Raw genomic sequence first — 17,529 nt, 5'->3', positions numbered from 1 at the left:
TTATCTCACTGGTCCTAACTGGGAAATTCCAGGTCTATTGGTTAAGATTCCAGTCCTTGGGAAAGTTGAAATTTAAGTCTTGGTTTGGTGATATGGGTTTAGCACAAGTGACTCCATTCCAGACATGTTGTTTCTTTTTCTTTTTTTTAAACAATTCTCCCCCTTTGATCAAACCCTTAGCTTAACTGAGAAATGTGATCAAAGTTTAAGGTTCAATATAATGTACCAGCGAGATTATTATGATTATAATAATCAAAAGCAGGATAATTCCCAGTATTTGGAGTGAGTATTGGGACCATGGTCCCCAGGATCCAAATTAATTGAGACCAAATAAAGCAAAGAACAACCCTCCTGAAGGAGTCACCTTTTTAACCATGTGGCTTGCTCAGTGATTTTACATAATTGTTTCAGCTTCCCCTGAAGTGTTAATCTAGGCACAGCAGTTTGTGTTGGCCACAGCACCTCCCTGCTCAGCTAAAAGATAATTAAGGGCTCTTCTATTTTGAGGAACAATTCTGGCTAAAGAGTCCGAGGAGTTTTTTGGGGACAGCTGTTGTTTTAGCAGCAGATTCTTGAATATCTTCAAGAACTAAGGAGAATTTTAAAATCACATTCTCAGTTACATTTGCTCCTCACCAGGAAGGCGTGGCATTGCCAAAGGAAGTGAATTCTGAGTCATGAACACCTCCTGGTAGGCCTTGTCTAACTTTCTGATGTAAATCTATGGGAGTTAACCAATGAGGGAACTCGTTCATTCATGGAAAGTTAGGGGTACTGTTAGATAACCTAAGAGGCATCACATGGTTTGTGTGCCAGCCATCTCGGCATTCATGGGCCCAAGGAGAACTATAACCACCACAAACAAAGACCAGCCCTATCGGGGCACAAACTATATTCCTGTTCAAGGGATGCTGCTAATGGATCATTCACAGGGATTGCTGTTTTTAGTGTTCAAACCAGGAGTCAATTAGGATTTCAGTGCATACAGAAAGAAAATCTTTTAGTCTGAAAGAAAGAGGCACCCACCTTGCAAAGATGGGTGCTGCTGGTGAGATCTCCTAGTGAGTGGGGGCAGATTCATCTAGATAATCATGGGAATGTGGGGGTGCAAATGACCTAAAATAATGTAGGCGATTGTGTCTAACTGGGTAAGTATTATAATTGGAGAAAGATAAAAACACTATTTGATATTCTGACCACAAGAGTTGAAGTTGGTAAGAGACTTCTAGGTTGAGGGGGTGGTGTTGATCATAGTTCCCATTGGCATTGGGATAGAAGAGAAATTAGTCACAGGGAGGACCAGGAGACCTCTAGTGTTGGGTAGATCAGAATCTTTAGAGACAAACCTAGCAGGCTGAGATGTTACCCTACTTAGGACTGGACTGAGAGATGTATAAATGTCTTTCCAATTCCAGAGTAAAGGAAAGAAAGAGAAGAATAAAGGATTTCATGTTTTGTCTTGATCTGACATCATGGGCAGAAGCAGTCTACCCTGATGTCAGCTACTGCTCTCCCTTGACAGTTGATTCAGAGGTCCCTCGTGCCTGTCCAGGACCAGATGTCAGGTGGAGCCATCTTCAGCTGTGAGACACATCTCCATGGCTCAAGAGCCTGAAGCCTGACTGCCGCCTGGGCAGGGAAGAGGATCTGGTTGTTACAGTTAGTCCCTTCCAAGAAGGTTCAAGGGCAGTCTTTGTTTTTGGTAATTTTAAATTAGAAGGGTTAGAGAGCATTAGAAATGTTAGTTTGGAGAGTTGTAGCCAGATCTTTGAGGAAACTAGAAGAATTTAGGGTCTAGTTCAGTTGCTAGATGTATCACAAAACCTCAAAACCAGTTGATGGGGTTAGACTCTAAAATAGACAAAAGTCCAGGCATAATTCTTCTGCATACAATAATCTCCACTTCTCTTTTTTAAGGATAATTACAGTAAAACTAGTTAGTTTGCATTAGACTGGCTTGATTATTTACACAAATGCAGCAAGAATAGTGATTGATTGTGTAAGTTCTTTTTAAGACTGCTTTGGTGGAAATTTTCATAAGGGGTCTCAGACTGAACTCTTAAAATCCTTTGAGACTCGAAAGCCAATCTAAGAATCATCACTAGATTTTCCTTGCAGCACCTACAGTCTGAGTGAACTCCTCTTCGAGGTTGCTGGGCCTGCCAGGAAGTATAACCGTCCATACTTATCTGGTAAGGCTGATGGTACGTGTTAAGTAAGGCACTAGGCCAGTTTTTCCGAGTTGTCTGGTCATATCTGGGTCTATACACATTTCTCTCAAATATGACATTCTGTTTAAAGCCTTTGTGATATAGCGAGTATTTCCAGTTATGTTCTGGTATAATGAGAACAGATTCTTATTGAACTTATGCAAATAATGACATTTATTACAATGGAAAGAATACTCAAGAGTTTCTGAATTTTGGTGAGATCAAGTAAGGAGAAAAAATAAATGTTTCACTTTAGTTCACAAATGTTATTACCAAATTGCTGAAAGCTTTTAAGGGAAAAGAGGATTTCCTTAAGCCTGGAAAAACAAAACACAAAAGAACCAGCAATGTTTTAAACAAAAAAATCATAAGAAAATTCTACACATCTCTATCAGTTCATTCAGTCCTACGCAGTTAGTTTTTGATCTGCGTCTTTTGTTAGCAGTTTTATGAATCTGGTTTTTCCTTAGAGTTCTATAAATCCTTACCCAGTTGGTATGATGATCTGAAAGTTCCCGTAAATTTGTATCCTAGAGTACCTGTCAGAATGCTTTTTAGAAATTTCTCTGAAGAAAGAACACTTTTTAGGAATGCTTTAGGAAAAACCTCAGAGTAAAGCAATAACTGTCTGTAAATGTCAAAAGACTTAAAATGCCATGGTTAAAGATCTGATTAGAGTTCATTACAGCGTAGTTGACAGGGAAATTTGATAATTTCTATGATACATAGCACTCTAAGACAGTAACTAGAATTATGACTGATAACATTATCAGAGTTATTATTATATTACTATTATAAATAAAATATCACTATGTGTATTATAATGTTTTACCACAACATTATCAGATACTAACATATATCAGATTTCTAGGAACTTCATATAGTTTTAAAAGTACTTATATCCTATATAAATACAACATAAAGCTTAGTATTTTTATTTCTCAATGCTTCTTCACATGTAACTTAACATATCAAATAAGTCTAATTAATTTAACATCTATCTTTTTATGAGAAGAGCAAACGAAATCTTTTGTAATATGCTTGGGGCCCTCTTAAAAACATCCCAAAGTTAGTTTGAGGTCAGAAAGACTTCTTTTAGAATTTGATTTTGGGGAAGTTTGTCAAAAATATTAAAAGGTTTAAAAATACTTGTTCACATAGGGTCATAGGACACTGCGAAACAGTACTTATGTATTTAACCAAAGAGACAAAGACTTTACAGGCAAATATAGACTACATCGTTCTGAGTGAAAATTAGCTCTTTTAATATTGAGAAGACTAGGTTTAAGAAATCAAAGGTCTGATAAAAAGACAACAGGAACATAGGTGCTTATTTTGACAAAGCACAAGATCTTTGTGTCCTCCACCTCCTCCCTGGCAGATTGTTCAAAAGGTAAAGAAAACCTTTTATAATCTCTGATTGTCAAAAGCAGACCAATAGTCTAAGAAAGCTTTGTCCCTTTCAACAGGGAGAAAGTCAAATTCTAATTTTATACCAGCTTACTTTTGATATTAAAACTCACTTAATCAGACTCATTCCCATCTTAGCCAGTCCTGATAACACATAAAATTCCTTTTCCTTATTATTTCTAGTAGTTTTAATTATCAATGTGAGAATTTTTAACCCTTAGAAACCTTGCTTTTAAACTTGTTTCTAGTGAAAACTGGGAAGTAAGCGGTTATGAACTGTCTTTCACATTAGCATTCTATGGATTGGCAGATTCATAAATACTTTTAAAATTTCTAGAAATGTGTTTTCTTATAGTTTCTCAGTGTGGCAAAAACAAGCTTATTAAGAGAACAAAATACCTTTAATTTCTCTATAAAAGAAAACAAAAATTAAATAAACTTGTGTTCAGTAATTAATATTTCAGTGCTCTACCTTGTTTGGAAATGATCTGGATATTTAATGACTATCATTTAACTTAATGGAATTTCAGGTTACCATAAAGATTTGGAGACACTATTAGACGGTTCACCTAAAAACCTTTTATCCTCGTTACATCTATTTCATTTACTTGTTTTTAACAATTATGCTTAGACTGCCCACAAAAGCTTCATGAGACATTAGACAATGTCAGTGTTCATTCTAAGCCATTTTTTTTGCTGACAAAATTTGTAATAGATAACATGAACTTATTTGATCTTTAGTGAGCCTGGGTTGAATGAAAGGTGTATACTTTCATTATTTTTAATATCAGTAACTTTAAAGACATGTCTGTCTGTTTTAATTAAATCAACAAACTTAAAACAAGCTTAGTTACTCAATGTTATCTCACATCATGTGAACCTCAAAAGGATTGGGGTTAATTTTTCTTGTTTTTTAAAGAATTTTATGATTACATGAAGTGTTTAATTTTTTGTAAGCCAATTAAATAGAGCTCTTCTATAAATTCATTTTGGCTGTACAATCCAGAGGTAGAAAATATATCTGTAACACAGGTATAGGCACATGTGAATGTATAGACAGGCGCGAACAGGGACCGCATAGCTTCTCTACATGTAAGATTTCTCACTAACTCAAGTTCCAAATGACCTACCCCCAGCTCCCCTCTCCTGTGTTTTTTTTTTTTACTGATAAGAATTACCTCTCTGAAGTTTGTACGTTAATATTTACATCCCAAAGACATAAGAAAAATGCAAGTTATAAGAATTTTAAGTAAATAAGGGAGGTTATGGGACTAGGAAAAGGAATAGGTGAATTTTGGATTGCCTTGAGCTGCATTTCTAGTCTTGCAAAGATTTGTAGGATAAGGACAGTTGCTCTCAACTACTCAAGGAATTGGGTGGTTACTTAAATGACATCATAAGTTGATCCACCCATAAGTCCTTTCAAGGGCTATAGAAAGTTTTTCTTTGCTGCTGGGTACATTATTTTAGTTTAGGGGAGAAGGCCTTAAAAAGTTCTTACCAGGCTCTGTATATCAGCTTCCAATTTGGCCAACTTTTGACCACAGATCTGTTTAAAATTTTAAAAATAAAATCTTAGCAGTTTTCAGCTTGAATAAACAGTAAATATTTCTGACAGTATTGAACAACCCTTTGGACTTAAGAGGCATCCTGTAATGGGATGAAAAACATATTTTTCTCTTTATTGGGTACTACAGACAGAGATCCAGAAGAATTATAATAATTCTTCCCCTTAGCTAACTTTTGCCAGTTTATTTCCAAGATCCTGTCTGCAGGTTCTAAGTGGGGTTTAAGTGGAAAGAATGTGTCTCTGATGTTTACCAGAATTTGTTAAGGGTTTAAAATTAATTTTTGATTTTAGCTTCCCCTTTGTTGTTTAAGGGAATGGTATAGCAGTTTACCAGAAAATCCTCAGTCTCATCATCTCTGAGAGGGGTCTTTACAAGGTCCTTCTTTCAGAGCTATATGGGGGGGGGGGTACCTTTAAGGCCATTAACCTCATAGACTTTTGTTTATGGCCCTGTAGGTCTCTTCAGAGTAGAAAGACAGTTCAAACAGAGGACTGCTAGAGTGAGTACTAGATAACGGTAGGTAGGGGCAGTAGGAGTTGTGTCTTATAATCCTTTGTTTTAGATACCTCTTGTGTCTTTAATTTTTTATTAGTTTTTTGTAATGAAACTTTAAAGTTCTTTTTGGCATTTTGAAGCCTTTAGAAGCTTCTGCATACCAATTAAAATATGTATCCCCTTCTGTTTGTAATTTAATTGAGGCGCTCTTAAGTGTGCTTCTCAAGTGAATGATCTTGTCTAATTGCAAAGTTCCCCATAATGGCCATCATAATTCTAGGTTGTTTTCAGTAAGATTTTTGCCACTTTTGTAGATTTCCAGGATTATAGTTGTTAGACATGAAATCAGCAGGTATGTCAGAAGGGTTTGCTTAACTCTGGATTTTAAAGATTCCATTATTATTTTTATTATTTTAGCTAAGCCTTTGGATCTCTTGGAATCAAACTGATACCTAAGAGGGGTGTGTCATAGCATTGGGGATTATGTAGTGTTTTACAGTCTACCTCTGTGTGGAAATTTTCTTGAGGTTAGCAGGTGACTGAGTGTCAATATCCCATTCTGTGACCAGCTTATCCTAATTTGGGAGTCTTTTGAGTTAGGTGGCAGTTGCTCTAACAGATCTTAAATCCTTAATCCTTAACCGTAAATATTGAGGCTGTTTTGAATTCTGGGATATTATTAGCATTTAGCCTTTATCTACATAAAATAAGACCCCCCCCCAAAAAAAAAATGTACCTTAGGGTAACTGAGTTCCAGCCAAGAAGAGGCCCTGTGTGTACCACACCAATGCCCCAGTGTGGGACCTTGGACTGGGGAAAGGATTAAACCAGCAGATCTCAGTAAATGAGGGCGGTGGACTGGGGGCCCCACATACATAGGGAGCTGTGCATTACCATGAACAGTTCCTAAGTGAATCTTGGGACAGAGTTAAGGGTTGAGGGTTCTGCTCAAAAGCCTGGGAATTACAATCCACAATAAAGCAAGGGATTTGAGTTCCAGGCAGAAGTGTCCATCAGCTCAAGGTGTCTTGCTCTGTAAAGGAAAGCCAATCAGATGTGGAGCTTGATGCAGAGAGAGAGGAGCTTGGTATTTACAGAAACTTACCCCTGGTCCTTGAAAATAGCAAGAAAGACAGCAACCGCAAAAAGGGCTCCACAGGTTCCAAACCTGTCTGTCTTGTCCTGGAATGCCATCAGAAGTTTGTTCACTTTGGATCCTGACACTGACACCCTATCTATTAAAAGAATCCAGCCTAGTAAGTTTGAAGATCTAGTTGGCTTTATTAGTTGATTCATGAACCAGGCAGCCTCCCATCCAGCAAGTAGAAAGGAGCTCCAGGGAACTCCAGAAAGGGAAAGGTTGTTAAAGCCAGAGAGGGGATGGGACAAGGAAGTGGTAAACAGAAAAGAACTATTTGAGCAAGGCACCTTCCTTTGGGAGACAAAAATATTTATTGGCCTTCCTGGTGCTGACCAGGAAATTCCAGACTAACTGGTTAAGATTCCAGTCCTGGGGAAGTTTGAAACCACAGTTAGTTTAGGTCTTAAGTCTTGGTTTGGTGACATGGGCTTAGCTCAGGTGGCTCCATTTTGGGCTGCTTGTTTCATTTTTTTAAGGACAGAAAAACTGTGAAACAACATTGAAAGCAATTGTAATCGACGCAATGCCTGGGTGTGAATGTTATTGTGACTTTTGCTTTTACTGTTCTTTGGTGATTCTTTGAACTTCTAGGGTTCACCTAACACTGAGCTTAGAAAAAACATCAGTAGAAGGTTGGCTAAATGCAAATGGGAAGCAGATTCCCGTTCTTGACCAGGTTTGTGTTATTCATGGAAAGGCTGATGGCTCCATGTTTGTGGATCTTGTGTAGAACCATACATTACAGTTCTTCTCAAGGTTGCCTTTTGTTGTCAGAACACTTAGCATAAGTCAGAAATGGTAGGCTTTCCCTGAAAAGAACAAAAAAACCCATTAAATATAATAAATCAGCACTTAAAAAAAAAAAACAAACTCTCACCACCAAGGCCATCTCAAATAGGCATATTCTTTTATGTGACTGAAGTTGTTTAAAAAAAGAATCACTAACAAACAAAAATTATTGCAGCAAACCCAGGTTGATTTGGATGTTCTTTCTAATGTGATAAATTTGAATGAAAACCAGGCACCCTTGACCAAGAGTAATGTGGCATAGAGCCTGGTGGACAGTGTGGAGTGGAGGAGTAGAGATCAGAATGTAAGATGTGATTAAGGACAGTCTTATATGGGAATTAAATTCTGTGCATGTGGAGACGATCAAGTATGATCAAAATGCCCTTGAAAATCCCCTAAAATTTCCCATGAAGTACAAATGTAGACACACTGGCTTTCAAGAAGTCTAACGTGGGGCTTCCCGGGTGGCTCAGGGGTAGGGAGCCCGCCTGCCAACGCAGGAGACACAGGTTTGACCCCACGTGCTGCGGAGCTGCCCAGCCTGTCCCCACATCCTCTGAGCCCATGTGCCAGAGCCTGTGCTTCTCAACGGGAGGAACCTCCCCAAAGAGAAGCCCAGGCAGTGCGCCTGGCGGGCGGCCCCTGCTCCCTGCAATCAGAGCAGAGCCCGTGTGGCAGCGAGGACCCAGCACAGCTCAAAATGAATGCATAAGACTACTGAGAAAAGCTCAGCATGGTCAGTTCTGCCTTTAGCATTGCTTTTCTTCTGTTGACTCAGTGATGAGGCATTAGCTATATTTTTTTAGTGTCCAGGCGTAGAATAACAGAACTGGAAGAATTAACTTTTCTAGTTCTTGAAATGGATTTTCGTTATTTCTGTGAATAAAAATGCCCTTTTTAAAAAACGGATAAATGAGTGGCCTTTGTTTTCCAAAGAAGTGCTTGGGTAAGAAGAATGTTTGAGAGCCTGGTTTTTCTCCTAGAGGCCCATTCTCTTTTACATAGTGTGAAATGTGTGTACCTCTTCATAGCTGTGATTTCACTGTGTGCTGTCTGATTTCATCAGTCTCTTCGCTTCTCTCTGACTCAGACTCAACTCCTTACATTTATTTTCTCCTCATCTTTGTTCCCATACTCACTTGTATTGTACTTGCTCTGTGCTCTGTATTTTTCTTGTTCTACTCAATAATCTAGTTCAGATTCAATTATGTGAAGTGTGGTAGCATAAGACCTGGTTTAGGTTTAGGTTCTTAAATTAACTTTGTGATGGAGAAAGGCATTTCACATCTCCAAGCCTCCATTTCCTTTGTGATAAAAAGAAGGTAATACAGTAAATGAATTTACTGTTGTGATCAGGGAGTGGCCAGATGGTGATGGTCTCTTGGGTAAATAAGAATTTCACAATTCTGTTATCTGTAGATGGTGCCTTCTATAAAAACTTCTCTGAGGAAGCTGAGTGAGAGTTGGTGCTCTGAGAAATGCAGGATAGGCAGGCCAATGATTCTAAAATTGTCAGTGACAAATTAAAAAAAATACTTATTTGGCTGAACAGGGTCTTGGTTGCAGCCCACAGGGGCTTTGATCTGAATTCCCTGTGGCATGTGGGATCTTTTTCATTGCAGCATGCAAATTCTTTGTTGTGGCATTTGGGATCTAGTTCCCCGACCAGGGATAGAACCTGGGCCCCCTATAATGGGAGCTTGGAGTCTTATCTACTGAGCCACCAGGGAAGTCCCTCAATAACAACTTCAAAATTTCTCCTCATTTCTATTCAGCTACAGTTTCTTTTTTTCACGTGTTCTGTAATCACCCTGATTCTATCCTCTCTCTTGATTTGAGGTAAAGAAATATGGGTTGACTCAATATATACAAAACGTCTTTTATTGGACACCAGAACTTTTTGACCTAATGGTTGTTAAATAACGGAAGCAGCTTTTCTGTCTTGACTGCCAAAGCACAGTGGAAATTCTTGTTCTGAATGATCAACAGAAATGTAGAGAACTTACTGAAGGTATTGGTTTAGCATGTTAAATATGGATCCAGTTTTAAAAGCATTTATAGATAGATTACTGAAGAAATAATAGTCACATGACCTAGTGTGGGGTTAGCAGTTAAATTCCAGGTAGCCTGCTCTCTCCCCAAAATAATCATAAGCTTTGTGTATGTCTTGAAGATTAAGAAATTAAGAAGGTTAAAGTCAAAAGTTTTGATCAAGTAAAATCCGTTTAAAGTCACATTTATAAATAATGTGATTAGTTGGACTTATTCTGGAAATCGATAGATTGATCTTTTCTTTCTGGGACTCACAGACCTCAGCGAGGATCCTGCAGCAGCAGTCTGTAAGAGGTGGTTTTCATCCTGGGCTGCTGCTGTTGATCAGCAGTGCTTGTGACCTACTTTTAAGGGGCTGATAAGGAAGGAGTCCTAGTATGTATATTTAAGGTTACATTTAAAAAGGCTTCTAGTATTTCCATCACTTCATTGTTGTTTCCATGGAAGCGGAACCACTATCATCAGCAGGAGTCCATTTCGACTGCTAGTTTCCGGTTCTTTTTTCTCTGTTACTATGGTGACTGCCTAGAAAGCGACAGAAATACCAAAAGTTTAAAGAGCAGCAATTTGATTACAAAATAGGGTTTTACCTCTAGCTTTAAATAGGTGTTCTATAGTCTTGACATTTTTGAATTTCAGATTACTTTGTGAGACAAGTTAATTTTTTTTTCTTTTGAAAAAAGAATATTTTGAAGTTTTATTAGAGGTTACACTGAAGGTTTCCCAGGTGGCACAGTGCTAAAGAATCTGCCTGTGAATGGAGGAGACACAAGAGGTTCAATCCCCGGGTTGGGAAGATTCCTCTGGAGGAGGAAATAGCAACCCACTCCAGTGTTCTTGCCTGGGAAATCCCATGGACAGAGGAGCCACAGTCCATGGGGTCACAAAGAGTTGGATGTGATTGAGAGGCCGAACAACAGCAACCATAAAGGAGAGAAGAGATGGAACTGTAAGGTAAAAGCTGTGAAAGGAAAGATGCATAAGCAAAATTGCAATCCCAGCTTTCCTGCAGTTTTTCTTTGAGGTCTGTATTCATTTAGGGTTCTTTGGTTTACATGTGATACAGTCCACTTCCTTAGGATTGTAGGTCCAGCTAAAATCATGGGCCCCAGGCACATTAGAGTTTCTTTTTTTGTCTCATATTTGCGTCTGTCAAGTTCCTTCTTGTCGGTCTTTTTTTTCCTTTGACAGAAACGATGGCTGTTGGCAGTCCCACTCATTTTACTTCCAGCATCAATTACACAGAAGATTGGCCCAGTTTGTGTTGGGTCAACCTCTCCCTTCTCCAACTGTGACCAGGAGGGTGGGGTTCTGATTGGCTCTGCTGTAACAGGGAGGCTCACCCTTGGCTAACAAGTAGTGTTTGGAGGGGCTGAGATCTGAAATAAGGTAGAAGCTTTCATTCAAACCATATTAAGGGTTGAATGAACACAAGATGGAATCAAGATTGCCAGGAGAAATATCAATAATCTCAGATATGCAGATGATATCACCCTTATGGCAGAAAGCAAACAAGAACTAAAGAGCCTCTTGATGAGAGGGAAAGAGGAGAGTGAAGAAGTTAGCTTAAAGCTCAACATTCAGAAAACTAACATGGCATCCGGTCCCATCACTTCATGGCAAATAGATGGGGAAACAGTGGAAACAGTGACAGACTTTATTTTAGGGGGCTCCAAAATCACTGCAGATGGTGACTGCAGCCATGAAGTTAAAAGACGCTTGCTCCTTGGAAGGAAAGTTATGACTAACCTAGACAGCATATTAAAAAGCAGAGACAATACTTTGCCAACAAAGGTCCCTCTAGTCAAGGCTGTGGTTTTCCCAGTAGTCGTGTATGGATGTGAGATTTGGACTATAAAGAAAGCTGAACGCCAAAGAAATGATGCTTTTGAACTGTGGTGTTGGAGAAGACTCTTGAGAGTCCCATGGACTGCAAGGAGATCCAACCAACTCCATCCTAAAGGAGATCAGTCCTGAATATTCATTGGAAGGACTGATGCTGAAGCTGAAACTCCAATGCTTTGGCCCCCTGATGTGAAGAACTGACTCATTTGAAAAGACCCTGATACTCGGAAAGATTGAAGGCAGAAAGAGAGAGGGACGACAAAGGATGAGATGGTTGGATGGCATCACCGACTCGATGGACGTGAGTTTGAGTGAACTCTGGGAGTTGGTGATGGACAGGGAGCCTGGTGTGCTGTGGTCCATGGTGTCGGGAAGAGTTGGACATGACTGAGCGATTGAACTGAACTAAGAGTTGGTAGTGGTTCTCAGGAGATGGAGGGGTCTGAAGGGGAGGAGAAAAGGACATTTCCCAGAAGAAGTAGATGTTATTCCAGGCAGAAAAAAGAAGAGCTTTTTCTACCTGTAGTCTTTTGGGGGGAAATATCTGCTTTATTCTAATTCAGTAAACTAGGTGACATTATTACGTAGGATTTGGTTTTGAAAGGAAAACCAAGATCGAAAACTTTAATATTTCATTGCTTCCTTCACTACTAGAGCTGTTGTAGTGCCTTTCATGTATTTGGTCTCCTGTAATCTCTGTAGTCATTTGAGGTATGCATTCCCATTTTAGAGAATGAGGAAGAGGTTCAGAGTTGAAATGACTTATCACTGGACACATGACTAATGAGAGGCAGGGCCAGAATTCAGATAACCAGCGTTTCTGGGATGTAATCCCGGGTACTTTCCACTGTGTGATACGTACATTTTGGTTAACAGCTTCATTCAGAAGGTGCATAGGGTGAATTATAAAAACAGTACTGTGTATTATTAAGTGCTTTGATAAAAATGAGTCATGCACAGTATTGAATAGTATTTATGAACGGAACCTTAGACATCGTATAGTACAGTGGTGTCAAACTTTTTGACTTTCAGCCCTAGAAACCTTTCTTCAAATGGAATGTTATAGTTGAGTATATAAAATGGATAAAAGCATCAGATCATCCTGCTCTGGAGAGGAGAGATCCAGGAGTGGACCGCCTCCTCTTTGAGATTCTGAGTTCATTAAAGGCTGCTTTGAATACCCTTCCGTTAGGGAAACTGAGAGCCAGACAGGATAGTGACCTTATTTCAATTTCAGATAATTATATGTTAAAAGAATTGAAGTCACATTCTTGTGTTCAGTTGTAAGGTGGGTGACAATTTGTTATTAACAACTAAACCATGACACTTGCAAATATTAGAGTTGCCCTGAATACTTTTATTCTCTGGTTTGGTCTCACATCCATGTCACAGCTCTTACTAAACATCTCTTCCATTTGGTGCTGTTTGTTGAGTTGGACAACTGTACACTGTCTGGACTAGCCTAATCTTTTGTCCACAGAGCTTTTTATATCACATTCTTTATATATTGATTCCTTTTATACAATACATCAAGTTCTCTATACATATTTAAATATGGGAATTTCAGAATTTAGATAAATGCAATTTATCTGGGTAATGTTTAGACCTTGCTGATATTAGTGACTTTGATGTCTGTTCCAATTTTGGCCTCTCTCGTCTTTTCAATTAGAAATGTGAACGGGCGGTAAATTGGGTAAAAGGCAGTTAATCTTCAGTTTGCATAAATGAAAGTTTACTTTTCACATGTCCTGACTTTTGTTTTTTCCTTTTAGGAGAGTCAAGCCCCACCCGGCGAGAAGCTGTGAAGAGAAGAACCGCAGAATATCTCATGCGAGCAGAGAGTCTCTCTAGCCTTTGTGCGAAACCTCAGCTTGATGATGTGTCTCAGGTATGTCTTATGTTTCATTGTGCTTTTCTTTTAGCCATTTTTGCTGTGCCTTTTTTTTTTTGTTTTTTCCCTCTTGATTTTATTTCTAACTGGGATGTTTGAGAATTTTGGTCCTTGGAATTTTATCAATGATTTTCTTTCTTTCTTTTATTTTTTTAGCAGAAATCTTATTGGAAGAATTTTGATTCAGTCATTTATTATTTTTTAAAAACACGTTTGAGGTTAAAATATATACGTGAATATCTTCAGTTAGAAAAAAGCAAAATATGAGCTTGTTGTGTTGTTTTTAGGGAAATCATAATTGCTCACTCTAGTATATTCAAACCAAGTTAAAACATAGTCTTTGACATTTCAACCTAGCCGTGTATTCAGACATTTATTTAGAATTGTTTTGTTGACATCCTCTTCACCAAAGAAGTCAAACCCAGATCCAGCTTGGCCATGTGTTTAGAAACCATTAAAGACAGATAGGTAAAATGTTGTAGGGGTGTTTAAAATATACAAGAAAGATTTGGCAATTTTTCATTCACACTATTTCTGACACAGAAGACCCATTCTGTTTATTGATCAGACTCAAAAACGTTCGGGCAAAATATCACTTGGGCAGATATATCACTGAATTTGCTGCTCTTAGAGGAAGCAATGAGACTACTTGGCAGGCTCTTGACAGGATACCTCTAGTTCAAAATGGCAACTTTATTGAGCCTAATTGATGTATGATACATGATACTTAAAATTCAAAATAAAACTTTTTTTTTCCACCAGCAAAAGAGAAGTTTTACATTTGCAGCAACAATGAAAGAGATGGAAAATAAGTAAAACCCAAAGAAATAAAGAGAAGCTCTATGAAAATTTATTATTTAGAGGGGAAAAAGAGAAGATGAAAACTATTCTAGGAATATTAGATCACTTAATGAATACATGTAGTGCTGCTTTTATAGAAGCACCTTCAAGATATACCTTTGAAAGAGTTTTGGATGAAAATATACCTGGGATAAATGAAATAGAATGTTATACACAGGCCCTTAAAGTACTAGATAATAGGAATATGGTAATTTCCTATATTAAAAATTTGGCTATACAAGATATAAAAATTTAAGTGACCCACGTTCCACAGTCCCAGTTCTACCAATTTCCTGTCCAACCCAGCATGCAAAATGGAAAACGTCTCTATATTCCCACAATTCCTATATTAAAATAAAGGAGCAGCTTACAAGGTTACTTGAGAAAGAAAAGGCCAAAGTGGTTATAAAGTCACTTATTTGTGCAAAAATGCCATAGAAAAGATGAGCTGTCTTCTGTAATAAACAGTAAATTACTGGTTTTACCTTACTTGTATATCCACTGCTGTCTACAGTATTTACTTACTGGTTAACCAGACATTTACTAAGCCTGGAAGTGTAAATCGTGTTGAGTTCAGTGACAGTAGGAGACACGAGACATTCTTTTTTCCACCATGATCAAAATTTCACATATCGAATTCACAAAGCCTGGGGAAATTCCGAAGAGTTCAGGGTAAAATATTAAGTGTAAGCATCCTGCTGCTGCTGCTGCTGCTGCTGCTGCTGCTACTAAGTCGCTTCATTCGTGTCCGACTCTGTGCGACCCCATAGACAGCAGCCCACCAGGCTCCCCCGTCCCTGGAGTTCTCCAGGCGAGAACACTGGAGTGGGTTGCCATTTTCTTCTCCAATGCATGAAAGTGAAGAGTGAAAGTGAAGTCGCTCAGTCGTGTCTGACTCTTAGCGACCCCATGGACTGCAGCCCACCAGGCTCCTCCGTCCATGGGATTTTCCAGGCAAGAGTACTGGAGTGGAGTGCCATTGCCTTCTCTGAAGTGTAAGCATAAATAATACTAATTAGGAAATCTATTTCTTCCTTTTGAAGAGGTGTCTGTAAAATGTTCAGTTCAGTTCAGTCACTCAGTTGTGTCCAACTCTTTGCAACCACATGGACTGCAGCACGACAGGCCTCCCTGTCCATCACCAACTCCCGGAGTTCACCCAAACTCATGTCCATTGAGTCAGTGATGCTCTCCAACCATCCCATCCTCTGTTGTCCCCTTCTCCTCCTGCCCCCAATCCCTCCCAGCATCAGGGTCTTTTCAAATTAGTCAGCTCTTCACATCAGGTGGCCAAAGTATTGGAGTTTCAGCTTCAATATCAGTCCTTCCAATGAACACTCAGGATTGATCTCCTTCAGAATGGACTGGTTGGATCTCCTTGCAGTCCAAGGGACTCTCAAGAGTCTTCTCCAACACCACAGTTTGAAAGCATCAATTCTTTGGGGCTCAGCTTTCTTTATAGTCCAAATCTCACATCCATACATGACTGGAAGAACCATAGCCTTGACTAGAGGGACCTTTGTTGGCAAAGTATTGTCTCTGCTTTTTAATATGCTGTCTAGGTTAGTCATAACTTTCCTTCCAAGGAGTAAACATCTTTTAATTTCATGGCTGCAGTCACCATCTGCAGTGATTTTGGAGCCCCCCAAAATAAAGTCTGTCACTGTTTCCACTGTTTCCCCATCTATTTGCCATGAAGTGATGGGACTGGATGCCATGATGTTAGTTTTCTGAATGTTGAGCTTTAAGCCAACTTCTTCACTCTCCTCTTTCCCTTTCATCAAGAGGCTCTTGAGTTCTTCACTTTCTGCCATAAGGGTGGTGTCATCTGCATATCTGAGGTTATTGATACTTCTCCCGGCAGTCTATAAAATGGAATGTAAATCACATCATATACATCTCTCTCATGCAGTGCAAAATTACTTGTACTTCTTAGACGACAACTTCCTGCCTTCTAAGTTAACGTCTCTTTGCCAGGAGTTCAGTTTCTCTTCACTCACTGGTACCGACAATATTGAATCAGTCCCTTTTAAGCAGCTTACTCTGTGAGTGTCAAGAAAACTTTTTTGTTAAACAAAAGGTTCTTAAAAGGGCTTAAAGGAGCTCTGATTGCTCATTTTGGCCTGCACAGTGTTAGAAGGTAATTAGCGTAGGCTTGGGATCCAAAGAAGGAAATGAGTCTAAACAAGGTATATATAACAACTATTCCTCTTTATCAATTTTGTCATTTTAATTGTTCATGATTTTATTTTGCTATTGTTGTTTACTCACTAAGTCATGTCTGAATCTTTTGTGACCCCATGGAGCCTGCTAGTCTCCTCTGTCCATAGGATTTCCCAGATAAGAATACTGGAGTGGGTTACCATTACCTTTTCCATTAATGATTTTCTTAAAAGTTATTGATGGGTGAAAAGCATTAAAGCAAACCATCAAAGATGAAATAAAATGAGACTCACCTTCTCCTTCTTTTTCTTGGCCCTTAGCTCTCTGTTCTGTGCTATGCTTAGTCGCTCAGTCGTGTCTGACTCTCTGCGACCCCATGGGCTGTAGCCTGCTAGGCTCCTCTGTCTTTGGGGATTCTCTAGGCAGGAATTCCATCCCTAATATCCCTAATATTGCCATGTGTAGAATGACAGTAATTTTAGACTTTATTTTATTTGAAATTTAAAATTATGATTCTTTTAGCATTCATATACAGTTTTATTGATTCATGCTAAAACTAATAATTTAAGCATAAGCCCTACAAGTGGCAGCTAGAGATCACCTGGAATTATAAAGGCATAATTCTAACAGGGATATTTAGTTTATTTGGGGCTACCCCTAGTCTTATTAAGAAAGCAGGTGAATACTTAAAATGTTAGAAACATTGTGGTTTATCGTTATTGTTTTTATGTTACATCTATCTGGATGTGGCATATTTCTGGAAGAAATTTTCTTTTTTAATTAAACTAAGGTTTTATTTTTATGATGCAATTTAAGAGTTACATCTTCTAGAGTGAAAATGTTTCTTAATTAATCTAAGGCAGACTTGTCTACGTCTCAGATCTGTCCCTTGAAGCTATGGAAGATTGGACAAGATACTTAACTCCACCTCTTCGCTTCAGTTTCTACATGTGAATAATGAAGATAATAGTAATTCCCTGTTGTTAGGATTAAATAGGTTAAAAAAAATTGCTCACGTATGTGGATGCATGCACACACTTCCATGTAAACAATCAAGCGCCTGCCTTGTAAAAAGACTGGCTGATAAGCGAAGCTTTTCAGTTCAGTTCAGTTCAGTCGCTC

General features: G+C 38.7%; 1 protein-coding gene across 4 annotated transcripts in view; it reads left to right on the top strand.

Moving 5' to 3' along the window:
* Window positions 1-17,529, top strand: part of RPS6KC1 (ribosomal protein S6 kinase C1) — a 210,640-nt gene that overhangs the window by 101,198 nt on the left and 91,913 nt on the right. For all 4 annotated transcript variants that reach the window (XM_068985998.1, XM_068985997.1, XM_068985994.1 and 1 more), the window contains one exon: window positions 13,286-13,401. In XM_068985998.1, coding sequence (XP_068842099.1) covers window positions 13,286-13,401 — 116 coding nt within the window. The remainder of the gene's footprint in view (window positions 1-13,285; window positions 13,402-17,529) is intronic.

This window comes from Capricornis sumatraensis, chromosome 14, assembly GCF_032405125.1.
Source record: "Capricornis sumatraensis isolate serow.1 chromosome 14, serow.2, whole genome shotgun sequence".
Classification (NCBI taxonomy): domain Eukaryota; kingdom Metazoa; phylum Chordata; class Mammalia; order Artiodactyla; family Bovidae; genus Capricornis; species Capricornis sumatraensis.
This window is presented reverse-complemented; position numbering and strand designations above follow the sequence as displayed.